The following is a 13,770-nucleotide window of genomic DNA, read 5'->3' as shown; positions in this document are numbered from 1 at the left end:
GAAAGACTGCCATCTGGCATTTGCACAGACCGTAATACAGCACTTACTGCTTTGTGAAGAAGCCTCGTTTATTCCCTCCTTAGACAGTCCGCAGTGCTACCAAGTGCCCTGCCGAGTAATACCGAGCAGCTGACATCACAACTAAAGTTCTCTAAGCACTTCCCCTGTGCACCCTTCCCGGCACTTTCCGCAGCAAGACAGTGGCAAAACCGGATTGGAACCCAGGCCTCCCGCACCCAGGCTCCTGGCCACCTCGCTAGTCTATTCGCGGGATCCTGTACTGCGCTCTGGGCACAAAAGAGCCCCTTGTGCACGACAGCCTCAGAACTGAGAATTTACCGTCTCACTTCCTGAGCAAATCTCTCCGACGTCGCACCACCGCTACCAGACCCCAGGCCGCCACTGGAGCCCGCGGCCCGTGCCTCCACCGGTCTGGCATCCCTTTGGTCTGACCTTCAAAAAGGCCCCGCTCTTGCCTGCTCCTGTCTCTGCACGTGCTGCGACACACGCTCCCTCTCCCCATCTAGAACCTTCCAGAGCCACTTCACATTTGGCTTTCTCTGGCCCACAAGGAGCTCCCTTTTCAATCTGGCGCTTTCCTTAGCGTGCTGCCCTGTTCCTATAGGTTGCCTCCCGTCCCTGCGCGTCCCTGCGCACTGCTGGGCTCCTAGCAGAGATGACTGTTTCTCCAGTACCCCTCTCCTCCTTAAGTATCTTGTGCTCAATAATGAGTAAGGCTAGTATATAAGGCCTGGTGCTCATCTTCCTTTAGAAATTATCTGAAAATTAATATCAAATTCAAATGCAAAACTGATGGACTTTAAAGAATGAAGCCTCATCAAAAGAAGAAAATGCTTATTTCTTCCTATTTTTCAACAGGTATATATTCCTCCAAAAAAACAAAAAAGCAGCGCTAGCTACGCTACATTTGTGCAGTAACACACCGGGGTAAAGTATGTTCTCCTATATTTGTTTATAGAAAATAATGATTCTTTACATTAGGAGCCCCTTTGTGCTTTAACAAACTATCAGACTCTGAACTGGGTTCATTTAAGTGTTGTGTATTTCAGAGCCGAGGCTACAGCAGGCGGGAGAGTCTGATGTGATGCAGAAACAAACGGCTGTAAGGGAAGTTAGCCCCAGTGGTCACTACTTACCCAGCACAGGCTGTGTCCGGGGCACGCCGGCAGGAGGGGAGGGACCCTCTGCTGCACACAGTCGTTCAGGGACTAGGGCTGACACGGGCTCCCCCGTGTGATGCACAGTTCAGGGTGCTCCACGAGGGAGGAATCGCAGCGACTCACACTTCCCGCACCAGAACCAACCACGCGGCCCCACCTGACTGCCGGCAGCCGGGAAGTGCCGGAGAGCCCAGGGACAGTCATTGAGCAGGGCTGTTTCTGCCACAGAGGCAGCTCAGCAAGGCACACATAGCATCCTATCATCCGTGTCAACGAGAGGTGGGTGGCGAGAGGGAGAAAGGGGAACAGAAAAACCTCTGGAAGAATACAGGAGAAACTAGCAATGCAACGGTAATCGCGGTGCCGCCCTGGAGGCAAGCTGGCAGGCAAGGGACAGGGAGAGGGGGCGGCATTTTCAATGAAGAGCCTTTTATATTATATGCATGCGTTATCTATTTGAAAACTCAAATAATGTTTAGGCTGTGATTTATATACTTCAAAGTAATGGGTTGGGTTTTTTTCTGAATAAAGTCCGATCTATTCTAATATAAGAAGCATCAAATCCTTGACTCCTACTGCCTGAAATTAAGCACCTGGAATAACACCGACATAATCACATCCTTTCGTAAAGCCTTGCTGAGCAACTTGGCCTGGCTTCGCTCGTCCTAAACATAAACATCACTACCACGCAGGTGATGGGAAAAGTACTTCAGTTGATCACGAGTCTGCTTTGGGAAATAATTTTCCTTTCATTTTGATTTAGGCACCATTTTCAAAAGTGAACCTCCTTTTCGAAAATGAAAGTGTACATTTTTTGTACTGTTAAGCAGAATCCTACACAAGAACAGCAAACCAAGTCTCCCGGGTCCCCAAAGGAGAACAGCACTGCTGTCTCAGAAGCACGAAAACGGGGAACGCGCTGAGGGCTGGTCTTCTCCAGAATCAGTCGGCAGCCTCCAGTCCCGCCCAAGTCCTCCCCGCGGCAGCCGCGCCTGGGCCCTGCCTCTGGGGCTGGGGACGACGTAACCCCACAGCACACCTGCTCCACTCACGCAGTTGTTTTAAACACAAGTAGGACCTGCTGACATTCAGCTGATGAAGTAAGCTATAAATAATGCAGTAAGTAAACAGGTCAAGTCTCCAAAAAGAATTCCATAATTCACTTCAATTTTAATATCAAAAACAGGCCTTAAAAAAAGCAGGCTTATATGATCCCGTTCATAATGCTCTACATACCAGAGAATTTCCAAGAGAAATAGCACTCTATCAAGGTTATGTCATATCCTTACGGGTTTTACTTCTAAATTTATGCTAAGCATATTACATAGCTACTTTTTAACTCGACCAAGTTGGTACTTAAATAGCTTGTGATTCTCTCTCAAGTGCTACAATATACCGTCCACATTTATATTTTACTGGAAAATCAGCTACCACGCATTTCTTTCAAATACCAAAATTGCGCTTTCTAAACTGAATGTGTTTGGGTGTACCAAAGGCATTTTCCTAAGCGGGTTTTTTTCTGCCAACAACTTGTGCTGTTCTGTAAGATTATGAGCACTATCATTTAACCTTCCTTTAGCTTCCAAATAGGTTTATTCAAACAATATTAATGACTTCCAAAAACGTATCTTGGAATTTTTTTCTACACCGCTGAAGTAAACCAAATAACCAAAGTGTGCCAAGCCTACCACGGGTCTTGTATATTCACTATTAAACCTACATAATGAACTAGTAATTATGAAATTGCCAGTACTGCAACACACGAGACCAAATTCAATGTAAGTTTCGGACAAAAAAACAAAAATGAAAAGAAACTTAAGATTGCACTGTGTTATGCTTAAACTGAAAACAGACGGCATTCATGTGTGGGTATGCAAACAAATTCCAGGACTTTCAAGTCAGAGGCAGCCATGATACCATATATCACTGATCCTAAGACACATTTTTTTCATATTTTAACATCTCCAAAATCGTCAAGTAAATTATGCTGTAGTGCAATTACTGGTGTTTCTTTTTCAGTGGGCCATAAAACAATGGTGTGACTTTCAATCAAAGTCATCTTAGATTCACTGAAATATGACAATGTTAATAATAGCCAGCACTTAATATTTACTGTGTAGCAGACACTGTGTGTGGATTATTTTATTTATTTTACTTAATACCCAGAACACTATGAAGTAGCTCCAATTATTTTCCCCATTTTTATAGCTGAGGAAACTAAGACGTGAGGTTACTTGTCTGAAGGCACAGGTTGGCTCCAGCCTAGCTCTTAACCACCCCTCCTCACTGACTCCCCCTCAGAGGGAAGAGTTTTGGGGTCCCAGAGAGCCAACAAGTCCTCAGAGCAGGGGTTCAAGCTCAGCCAAGCATCTTATAAGCACTTTTAAATTTTTTTAGGAATACAGGAGTAAAACTGCAGAGCTCCAAATAGCAAGCACAGACACTGATTCAAAGCCTTTTTTTACAAGGAAAGATTGCTAATCATCTTTCTTAAAAAATATATATACTCTTGCATAAAAAACATTTTTTCTCTTTTTATACATCCTGAATTCAATTTGCCAACAATTAACACGTATTTTTGTTTCTCAGAAATACTGTATTTTCTCTAGAGAAATGGTATAAGGATATATTCCTATACTCTGTACCTAAATTGTTTTTAAATTAGTATTGAAATAGTCCCAAATAAAACAACACTATACAACAAGCCAGAAACACTCCCTAATACAAACCAACAGTGAAATTTGTTGGGGTAAGTTCACATATAAAGCTACCATTCCTAACTCTTGGCAAAAACGTTTGGCACTTTTACAAAAACACATCTTTTAATCCACACTACTACAAAGAGGGCATTCTTCTTTTTCAGAAGTTCATTAAATGGTATTGTCTACGTATTTGTTGGCTGCCTTCCTAGCATCTATTTCCCTGTTACCTCAAATGTCCCCGTCCTAAGTTTTGGGTGAGACTGACACCACTGCTGGATTCCAAGATGGACCCTAATTCCCATCATCCCAGCCAGTGGTTGGTTCAGAGGTGGACATGTGACCCAAATTAGGCCAATCAGACAAGAGGATTCAACTCCAGCACTTCTACTCCAGGGATAAGCAATCCAGGAAGTGTTCTCTTAACATCTGCTGCTTAAAACTAGGAGCCCATAGTCATGGGAGTTGCTGGGAGCCAGCTTTTACCTTCTGAACACAAAGGGAAGAGACAGGCAAGAACAGTCCGAGCTCACAGCAGTGAGAAATGGGAAAACCAAGTCCTTGCCACGCCACTGGAACTACTTTTGAACTTTTCAGTTAATTTATTGAAGAAAATCCTTTCTATTAAGCTGATTTAAGCTAGGTTTTCTGCTAGTTACATCTGAAAGCATCCTGTTTTTTAAAACAAATTAAAAAATTAGCATCAGGAAGTATGTTACTGTAAATACAAGACAGAAGCAAAAATGTGAAACTGGCTGAAGGAAGGAGACATGGTAAAATTCTATGAACACCCCATGAACCCAGCCTGAGCATTTAACTATCTTTACTAGCTAAGAAAGAGACAATCAGATCGTGGCCTGATGTGCGCACCCCCGACCCCCGCCAAGACTACAGCGAGCATTAAGGGACTGGACAGGAAAGGCTCTGACTACTGCTTACGGCATGTAGTAAGCACCCATGGGGAGACCAGCAAAAAGGGAGGAAAACGTGCCTTTGCTGAAAGAAGCCCTTTCTGCTTCAAATTGCAATCCCAGGGGACCAAGAGATTTGAAGAGAGAAAACAGGATAAAGAGAGGGAGGGAGGTGGTAGACTTGGCAGGAGATAAGACTGTAGGGTACGGGGGGCAAAAGAATCCTGACTCTCTCCGAACACTCTTGGTTAGGTATTCTCAGCCTGACAACAGGAAACGTCATTCAAGATGAAACTGCAAAGCATCCCACGGGCAAATGACAAATTAATGACATCCCTCCATCCAACCAGTTATTTCCAACAGCCCTGAGGGAGAGGTGTAGGAGAAGGCCGGGAAACCACACAAGAAGATGGGCCAAATTCTAGACTTGAGAACATTTCAACTTTGGTTCAAACTCCTGGAATTTTCCAAAGCCCAGGAGCAGACTAGGTTTTAGGGAGTCATATGGTCACAGAAGCCCCAAGCCCAGCTGACAACAGCCTATGACTGCCCAGTCCCCAGTCCCTATCTCAGACTGTGGCCAAAAAGCAGCAGCCTACAAACACTGCCTCCAAGAGGGTGTCCTCTGGTGCCCAACTCAGATGTGGTCATGGAACCCAGTCAACAGAAAGGTCATTAATTCTCTCAATCAACAAGCATTTGTGAACACCTGTGTGTGCCAAGCAACGTTCAGCGGGAACACAGACGTAAACAAGACAGCAAGGCCGGGGGCTTCAAGAAACTTACATACTAGGAGGAGAGACAGAAAATCCAGTCGACTGGACAGTTAGATGTTATGCCAACACCAAACAAAAATATCACGAAGTGATGAGTGCTGTGAAGAAAGGAGGGCAGGCTGCTGTGACAGTGAGTGAGGGACCTACTTTGATGGGATGGTCCGGAAAGGTCTTCCTGAGGAGGGGACACTTAGAGACTGAGAGCTGAATGACAAGAAGAAGCCAGTCATGGAAAAATCACAGGAAGAGCAATCAAGCATTCCATGAAGGGGGAGGGGAGGAGAAGAAGAAAAGAAAGAAAACCAAAGGAATAATTCATGCAAAATCCCTAAAGCAGGAACAAGCTTGCCCTGTTTTAGGACTGGGTGGCTGCAGCCTAGCGAACAAGGAGACAAGGATGTGGAGGAGGCCAGAGAGGCAGACAGGGCAGGATCGATCACAGAGGAAGTTTGATTTTAATCTGAGTAGGAAGCCACTGGAAGGCTTTAAGGAAGAGAATGACATGATCTGATTTATACTCTGAAAAGATTTTGAGATGGCGAACAGATTAGTGATGGCTAGGGGTCCCAGGAACAGGAACAGGGTGGCTATGAAGTCTAGAAAGCACCAAGGGCAGCACAGTGCAGTCCTCATCTTGACTGTGGTGGTGGTTATACAAACACATGGGATAAAACTGCACAGGACTCCACGCGTGCACGCGCGCACGCACAGTGCACACATAACTGGTGGAATCTGAATAAGCCCTGTGGGTTGTACCAATGTCGACTGTCAATTTCCTTGTTTTGATTTTATACCACAGTTATGCAGGATGTTAAAAAAGGGAGCGGCGAATTGAAGGGCACAAGGACCTCTCCATACATTTCTTTGCAATTTCCTGTGAATCTCCACTTCAGAATTTAAAGTGAAAAATCTATTGCCTATTTGAAAGTTTCTGAGAGAGCAGGTCTAAAAAGTTCTCATCAAAAAAAAAAAATTTTATAACTATGGAAGGTGATGGATGTTAACTAGACATACTGTGGGGGTCATTTCACGATGTGTACAAATAGCAAATCCTTATGGGGGGCATAGTACAGCTCAGTGGGAGAACGCACACTTAGCATATACCAGGTCATGGGTTCAATTCCCAGTACCTCCATTAAATAAAAAAAAAATCTAATTACCCCCCCAAAAAACAAAAAAAGTTAAAAAAAGAAAATCTTAAAAAAATTTATATTGCACACCTGAAACTAATATGGTGTTATATGTCAATTATACCTCAATTTAAGTAAGCAAATAAATAAGAAAGCTAAAACCATGAATAACTCATATTTAAACAAATCCTAAGATAATACGCATAGTATTTGACCCACAAAATGTAAGTCACTTTATTTGAGGCTTTAGGGAGAACAAATGTGTTTATAAAACATTAAATAGATAAAACTCACATGGTGATTGTGTGAAAAGTATGCATCTATTTCTTTTTGAAACAAAAATATTGAATTTAGGTTTGTAATATATTAGTCCATATGATTCTCTCTTAATATTAATACCAGTTATTTGCAAAGAAAACAAGTCTGAATCAACGCAGGCGATCTCAGTAAGGATACCTAGTATTTATGAGGACAAAATATTACATAAGTAATATATTAGAAATTATTCATAGAAACAAATTTTTAAGGTTTTAACTAAAATTAACTTTTTAAAAAACTTTTTTATGCTACGTTCAAATATAGACCTAGATTTTTTTTTATCTAAACATATATTTGCTAGTGGCTGAGGGTGGCCCCAGCAATCTGAATTTTAATAACTCATGGGTGATTCTGACACACACTAGGGTAGGTCATTCATTCTCCATAGGTCAATATTGCCCTAAAAGAGTGTGAAAATTGTTTCTTGGGAGACGAAAAACCTTTGAGGACAAGAAAGAAGAGAACCAAAGAGGACACTAAGGTTTCTGGTCTGAGAAACTGACTGGTTGATAACGTCACTAAGATGGCACAGACTAGGGTCAGAGCATCTTGGGGGATGACTGTGGGGGGTTGATAAAATCTTGAGTTATCCCAAGGCAACCCACGTGCTGTTCCTGCACAAGAGAATGTAACGTGTTCTGGACCATGAAGACTATGTGTTTCCCATTCTTCACTCTTTCTATTAAATATTATCTTCAAGTTGGTTTCTTGATCTCTCTCCACCATTGTACACAATTAAACTTGTCACTGGGCATCCCTAAATCATCGGACCAAGAGAAGATCCATGTTACCTTGACAAAGACAACCGGCCATCTTCACCAACGGTCCTGGGGCTGAAGGTGGAGGCAGCGAGCACAGGATCAGGAGTCAGGGAGCTGCACTGGCCAGAAGAAAGGGCAACGTCGGCAAATCTCTTTCTGTCTCCTCTTGAGAATTTGCCAAAATGAGGACTTTTATAATGAATCCTTTGGCAGCTTTGAAACAGAGGAGTAACTAATACTGCAGCCGGATGCTTTTGATTACAAGTACCATTTAAATAAAAAAGAGCAAGCATCAGCTGTCCCAGCAAGAGATGATGGCAGCTTGGACTTGGATGGCGACAATGGACACAAAGAAGACAAAAACCTGTCTAATTTTGTGAGTGTGGGTTCTCCTCCCTAAAGCCTGACAAGAGTTAAATCAATGTCCCATGAATACACATGGGCCTCCCCCGCACATGACTATTGATTATTGTAAAGCAAACGAATTTACTACAGTTGGACTAAGTGTGCTTCTGAGAAGTTTTGCATCGGCACATGAAATGATTACCCATTTAGGACAAGAGAAACTCTCCTTTCTCTTCTGTAAAATGTGTTTTTAAAGATTAAAACAACTTGCAGCCTATTTTTTTAACCTAGAAATAAAAACACATTAAAAAAAAAAAAACCTTTTTGAGGCTGGCTTGTATCTTGCCTGAAATGAGGAAATGTGTATGAGGACACTTTGGAAACACTGAAACACCATACAGGTGTAAGGCATTACTATTACTGATGTGTACGAACACGCATCAAGCCGTTCTCAGATCCATGATGCATGGGTAATATATGTAAAAATAGCATACAGTAAAACTTAGGATTTTTATCCCAAAGATCTAAGAGAACAAAAAAGCAACAAGTTACATATGGTTACAGCTTTTTCTACTCTTATAGAGACAGATATCAGTTTTTTTTAGGCACAACTAAAATTAAGAAACAGGCCTTTTAAAAGATTCAAAATAAACATACTGATTATAAATACTTGGGGGAAAACACTAAAATATTACTACTGGCTTATGCAAGTTAGCATTTTCACCCCACTTTGGGGAGGAGGTTATTTTACAAAAATAGGTCAGAGATAACCCCAAATGACATTACAAATAAATGATATGAACCAGCACTATTATTCAGAATCAAGACCCTAGTCTTGCAAAGAACCCTCTATAGAAAGTAGGTCTAAGGAGGATTAGGTTTCTGAATCTGGAAAGAATTCATCAGGCTGGAGTAAGTTTTTAATATCATGCTAGAAAAAGGGATTTGTTGGGGGTAGGGGGAGGTGGTTTTTAATCTGCTTGTTTTGGGGGAGTGTCTCAGGATCAGAATGAACATATTCTCAATAAGTTTGTTCAGAACTACAAAGTATGCAATTTATTTTACTCTCTGAAACCCTGGAACCTTCCTGGTGAGGAAACACACGTAATTATGGGTCTGTGCCCTTGGATGCTGTGTGAGCCCTTCAGAACACATTTGGCACAATTACTTTGAATTTTCAGAACACCGACATTTGAAAATAATTACTATTAGCAGTTAATGTACTAGTTGCTCTAAGAAATTCTTCTATTAAGAGCTGTAGATTCTTTTTTTGTTTTTAACATTTTTAATTTCGAAAAGCAATACACGCTCAAGGTTGGGGAAGGGAAGTGGGGAGATGAAACAGCAAAAGGAATACAGTGCAATGAAGTCTCTCTCTTTTCTGGACCCCCAAGCCCTGCGGCTCCTCCCCACAGGAAATCACAATCAATATTCTCAACACCGTCCTTCCAGTGGTATCTACACAAACACGTCTATAAATTCCCCTTTCATTTTTGTTTTATTACTCAAATAGTACACCCAGTTTCCACTCTTGTGAACCATGCTTTTTCCCCACTCAATAACACACCTTGGAGACTATTCCCTATCAGGATATAAAACACTATCTTATTCTTTTAAACAGCTACACATTTCTGGGGACTTACCATACTTTATTTAACTAGTTCTCTACAAATGCGTATTTAAGTTGTTTTCAGTCTTTTATAATTTCAAACAATCTTGCAACAATTTTGACATATGGCTTTACATAAATGTGTAAATATACTTGTAAGAAAAATTTCTAAGGGCAGAACTGTTAGACCAAAGGGTGTGTGTTTATATATATATATATTATCTGACAGCAGCAAACTGCCCTCCTTACTCTATTGTATTCATTTACATTCTCAACCAACAGTTTCTGCTTTTCTACACTTTGGTCATCATGACATTTTCAAACTCTAGTCTCTGCCAATCTGCTAGAAGTAAAGCTGTTTCACCCTTAGTTTTAATTGGTATTTTGTTTGGGATGAATAGGGTGAGTGTCTTTCCCCATGTTTGAAATCCATGTTCATTCTTTTCAGTGAATTATCCACATCCTTTGCCAACTAGGTTACTGGTCTTTTTCTAATTGATTCTGAGAGCTCTTTATATATTAAGGAAGCTAGACTTTCATTTTCACATAAATTGCAAATTGTTTTTCCTAGCTTGTCTTTGCCTATTGATTTTTTTCCATTTTATTTTTCCACGGAGAAATTTTCTATCCAACTACTTTACTAAAGTTTTCTTATGCTTTATAATTGTTTTTCAGCTGATTCTTTTAGGTTTTTAAAGATATAAAATCCCATCACCTGCAATGATGGGAATTTTGCTTTCTGCTTCCACTGTCTTTCTCTGATTAATAACAATTGTGACAGTGTACATCCCTGTGTTGGTGCTGATTTTAGTGGGAATGCTTCCAAGCTTTCACAATTTAAAATGATGCTGGCTCTGGCTTGTGACAGTATTTCTGTAAGGAACTTTCTCAATGCATAGAGAATTTAACAATTCATTCTTGAGTATTATTTTTCCATGTTTATCAAGAGGGTCTATAGACTGTCTCTGGTGTTAAAGTAAATCATTAGCTTTAGCACTTATGTGATTATTTAGGAATAAGAAATACCAGGCAGCTATGGCTTTGTATTTACGCTGTGCTACCCCATAAATAATTCATAACTACTCATCAAAACACTTAATCCGTATCAAAGAAGGCAGGTACTTCACATTACAGATGGAAAACTGAGTCACAGAAAGATAATTCCATCCACCCCCTTTCTTCATCGTGACACTTTTGTGAGTTAGAAATAAAATTCAGACCTGATTCCCAATCCGATGTTTAAGCCACAAGAAAGCACCAAAGCCTTTAGAGAATTTAGTGGATGCCCAACATACAAAAAAGAAAGCAGGCTACAGCCCACTGCTGCACAATACTCTCTTCCAGACTCCTGAAGGCAACCTCCAAGTTGGAGCTTAAAACATCTGAAATGCATCACCCAGCAGCCAGCATAATAGGTTCATGCTCAGTGATACATGATGTTGCCGACATTCCTCAGCCAATTAGAATTCCTTTCAGCTGCAATGGAGGTGAACACAGCTGGAATTACAGAGTAGGGTGCTTCACCAGACGCACTGATTGTACATTAGTTAAGCCTTGTTTTAAAACAATAAAAGGGATTTTTTTTCCCTTCAAGCTAGAAATATGGAAACATCTCACTTCGTTTAAATATCTAAGTGGATTAAATTTCATCTGTAGACACAACAGTAATTCTAACATTTAAAAAAGAAGATGTGCCTGTTCCTCATGGCTATGAGCTTTTGTTTTTTCGACACAGCTCTACAGTTCTTCTTTAGCTAGAATGGCCTTAGGGACATCGGTCAGCTAGAGAGAGTGTAGCGGGCAACAAGCCAGTTTCAGTGAGGGGCTTTCAATAAAATTCACTTACAAAAAAAAGCCAACTAGTCATTTAAGTTGTTCAGTGACAAAAAACAAAAACAAAAACAAACCCCACACCAAACCCGCGTATTTTTTATTTGCTATTTGTTTAAAAATATTTAACTTCTGAAAAAGTTTTGAAATTACACAAAATTGATTTTCAATGAGAATCCTCAAAGTTAGGGCTTCTTACCCAGAAAATCAGAGCATGGCAAAGACATCATATTATTTCATCCACTTCAGAAGGTTTTCTGAACTTCCTTTTTGCTCTTAGCACTCAATAAAATGCACAATTCAGCTATTTTAACTTTTAACCAGTGCCCACAAACATGTTACAAAACAGCCAGTCTAGTTAACTGGATCACTGAGCTGATGTTGAAATATCATGGGTCTGTCTTTCTTTTCTTTCCTTTTTTAATTCATGAGAAAATGCTTCTTCACAAGTGACTCAACCCCCAGGACCTCCCCTCTAACCCAATGTTCCACATTAGAACCAGACAATGTGACTGAACAGAGAAAAGGAAAATTTGTAGAAGAGAAGGAAAAACTTGAAGTTCAGAAACAATTTTCATGGTTGCCAAAATAGGAGTTTTGAACTGACAGAGAAATTGGGCTTGAGGTAAAAAATTCTAGTTTGAGAAATCGTGATTATGATAAAAATTCAGATAGAAATAATGCATATGAAATAGTTCACTTCTGAAGCCAGTTAGGTGGGTCAAGATTTTTTTTAATGGATTTGAGAAAAAAAGGTTTTTCTTCAGACAACACAGATGTGACCAAATCACCAATAAAATCAGTAAGAGAACCGGTAATTGACAGAATGTGACTGCTTTTAAAGTGTAACTGCAGGGAGGGGGAGATAGCTCAAATGGCAGCCTGCATGCTTAGCACGCATGAGGTCCCAGGTTCAATCCTGGGTACATCCCCCAAGAATAAATAAATTGACCTAATTACTCCCCCCCAAAATAAAAAATAAATCAAGTATAACTGCAGTTTAAGCTTTGCAGCAGCATTTCAAGTAGCCCATCTCACACCCTTAGATAATTCAGCTCCAAGTGCCCTGACTGTACATTCATACGCAGACTCTAAGGAAAATGTTAGGCAAATTCAGACACAGAGCATGGGTAAACACTGATGACTTATTCCCACTTATCTCAGTTCCAGTTGTTAAAAGAAGCTTTTTGCCTGCCTTACATAAGTCAGGTTCTTTGCTGATACAAAGTGACACGGGCAACATCTTCAGATTTCTTAAACTTTATTAAAGTAAGTGTTGCCAATCAGTGAGGTCACTTGTTTTTGATCAATTAAAGTTCTTTTTTTTTAAATCTTTTTTTGGGGTGGGGGGATTAGGTTTATTTATTTATTTTTCTTTATTGGAGATACTAGGGATTGAACCCAGAACTTCATGCATGCTACTCTACCACTTAAGCTATACCCTCCCCCATGATCAATTAAAGTTCTTAACAGCTATTACTACAACTACTTCCCTCCATGCTGGATCATTTGGATGCTCCAAAAAAAGTCAACCTTAAAGTCCATGTGCTAGCACTTTAAAAATAGCTTTCATTTCCAGATGCTATGGAGAAAGGTCTCCACTTGGAATTAGAATTTTTCTCCCTTCATGATACACCGCCACACTCCAAAAGATATAAAACCACGAGGAGATCTGAGAGTATTTCAAGCACAAAAAAAAAGTTGAGGCATTTGGGATTTCAACGAACTGGTTAACATTAGAATAAAATTTAATTTGTTTGAAGAGCACGGTGGAACCCTGAGAGCTCCAAATTCCATTCTTTCACCAGAGTGGCCTAAATAACGGATCTGGGATTCATTTGTGCACCACAGAAGAACAAAGTTTTTGCAAATCCTGCTTGAATTTAAAATAAAAATGTTTCCAAAGTGTTTGATTTGCCAGTGAACTCTAAAATGTCTGCAAGGTAATGCTCTTCAACAAAGAGCCCTTAATTTTGCACATATTACACCCCAAACCTGCCGAAACCATTTAAAGACTATTTTTCTGTTAAAATACCATGACGACATTCATTAAAATCATATTCTTTTCAATAGAAAGCCTCATTTTTCTGCTGTTTAAGCCAGGTTTCCAAAGCCACGCAACATGCTACCCAATAGTTTTCAAAAACAAAAAGGATTCCAGAGGAAAGGGGGGAAAATCATAAATGTAATCAATACACATATGTAATGTT

General features: G+C 40.4%; 1 protein-coding gene across 4 annotated transcripts in view; it reads right to left on the bottom strand.

The window, feature by feature from the left end:
- SMURF1 (SMAD specific E3 ubiquitin protein ligase 1) overlaps positions 1–13,770 on the bottom strand; it is a 99,349-nt gene that overhangs the window by 82,179 nt on the left and 3,400 nt on the right. Inside the window, exon 1 of one of the 4 annotated variants that reach the window (XM_072943308.1) lies at positions 7,807–7,843. The exons of the other annotated variants lie outside the window; for them this stretch is intronic. Within the exon in view, the coding sequence (XP_072799409.1) occupies positions 7,807–7,828 (22 nt within the window). The 5' untranslated portion in view covers positions 7,829–7,843. Of the gene's footprint in view, positions 1–7,806; positions 7,844–13,770 lie in introns of those variants that run through there. 4 annotated transcript variants of the gene reach the window in all.

Source organism: Vicugna pacos, chromosome 18 (assembly GCF_048564905.1).
Source record: "Vicugna pacos chromosome 18, VicPac4, whole genome shotgun sequence".
In the NCBI taxonomy this organism is placed as follows: Eukaryota; Metazoa; Chordata; class Mammalia; order Artiodactyla; family Camelidae; genus Vicugna; species Vicugna pacos.
This window is presented reverse-complemented; position numbering and strand designations above follow the sequence as displayed.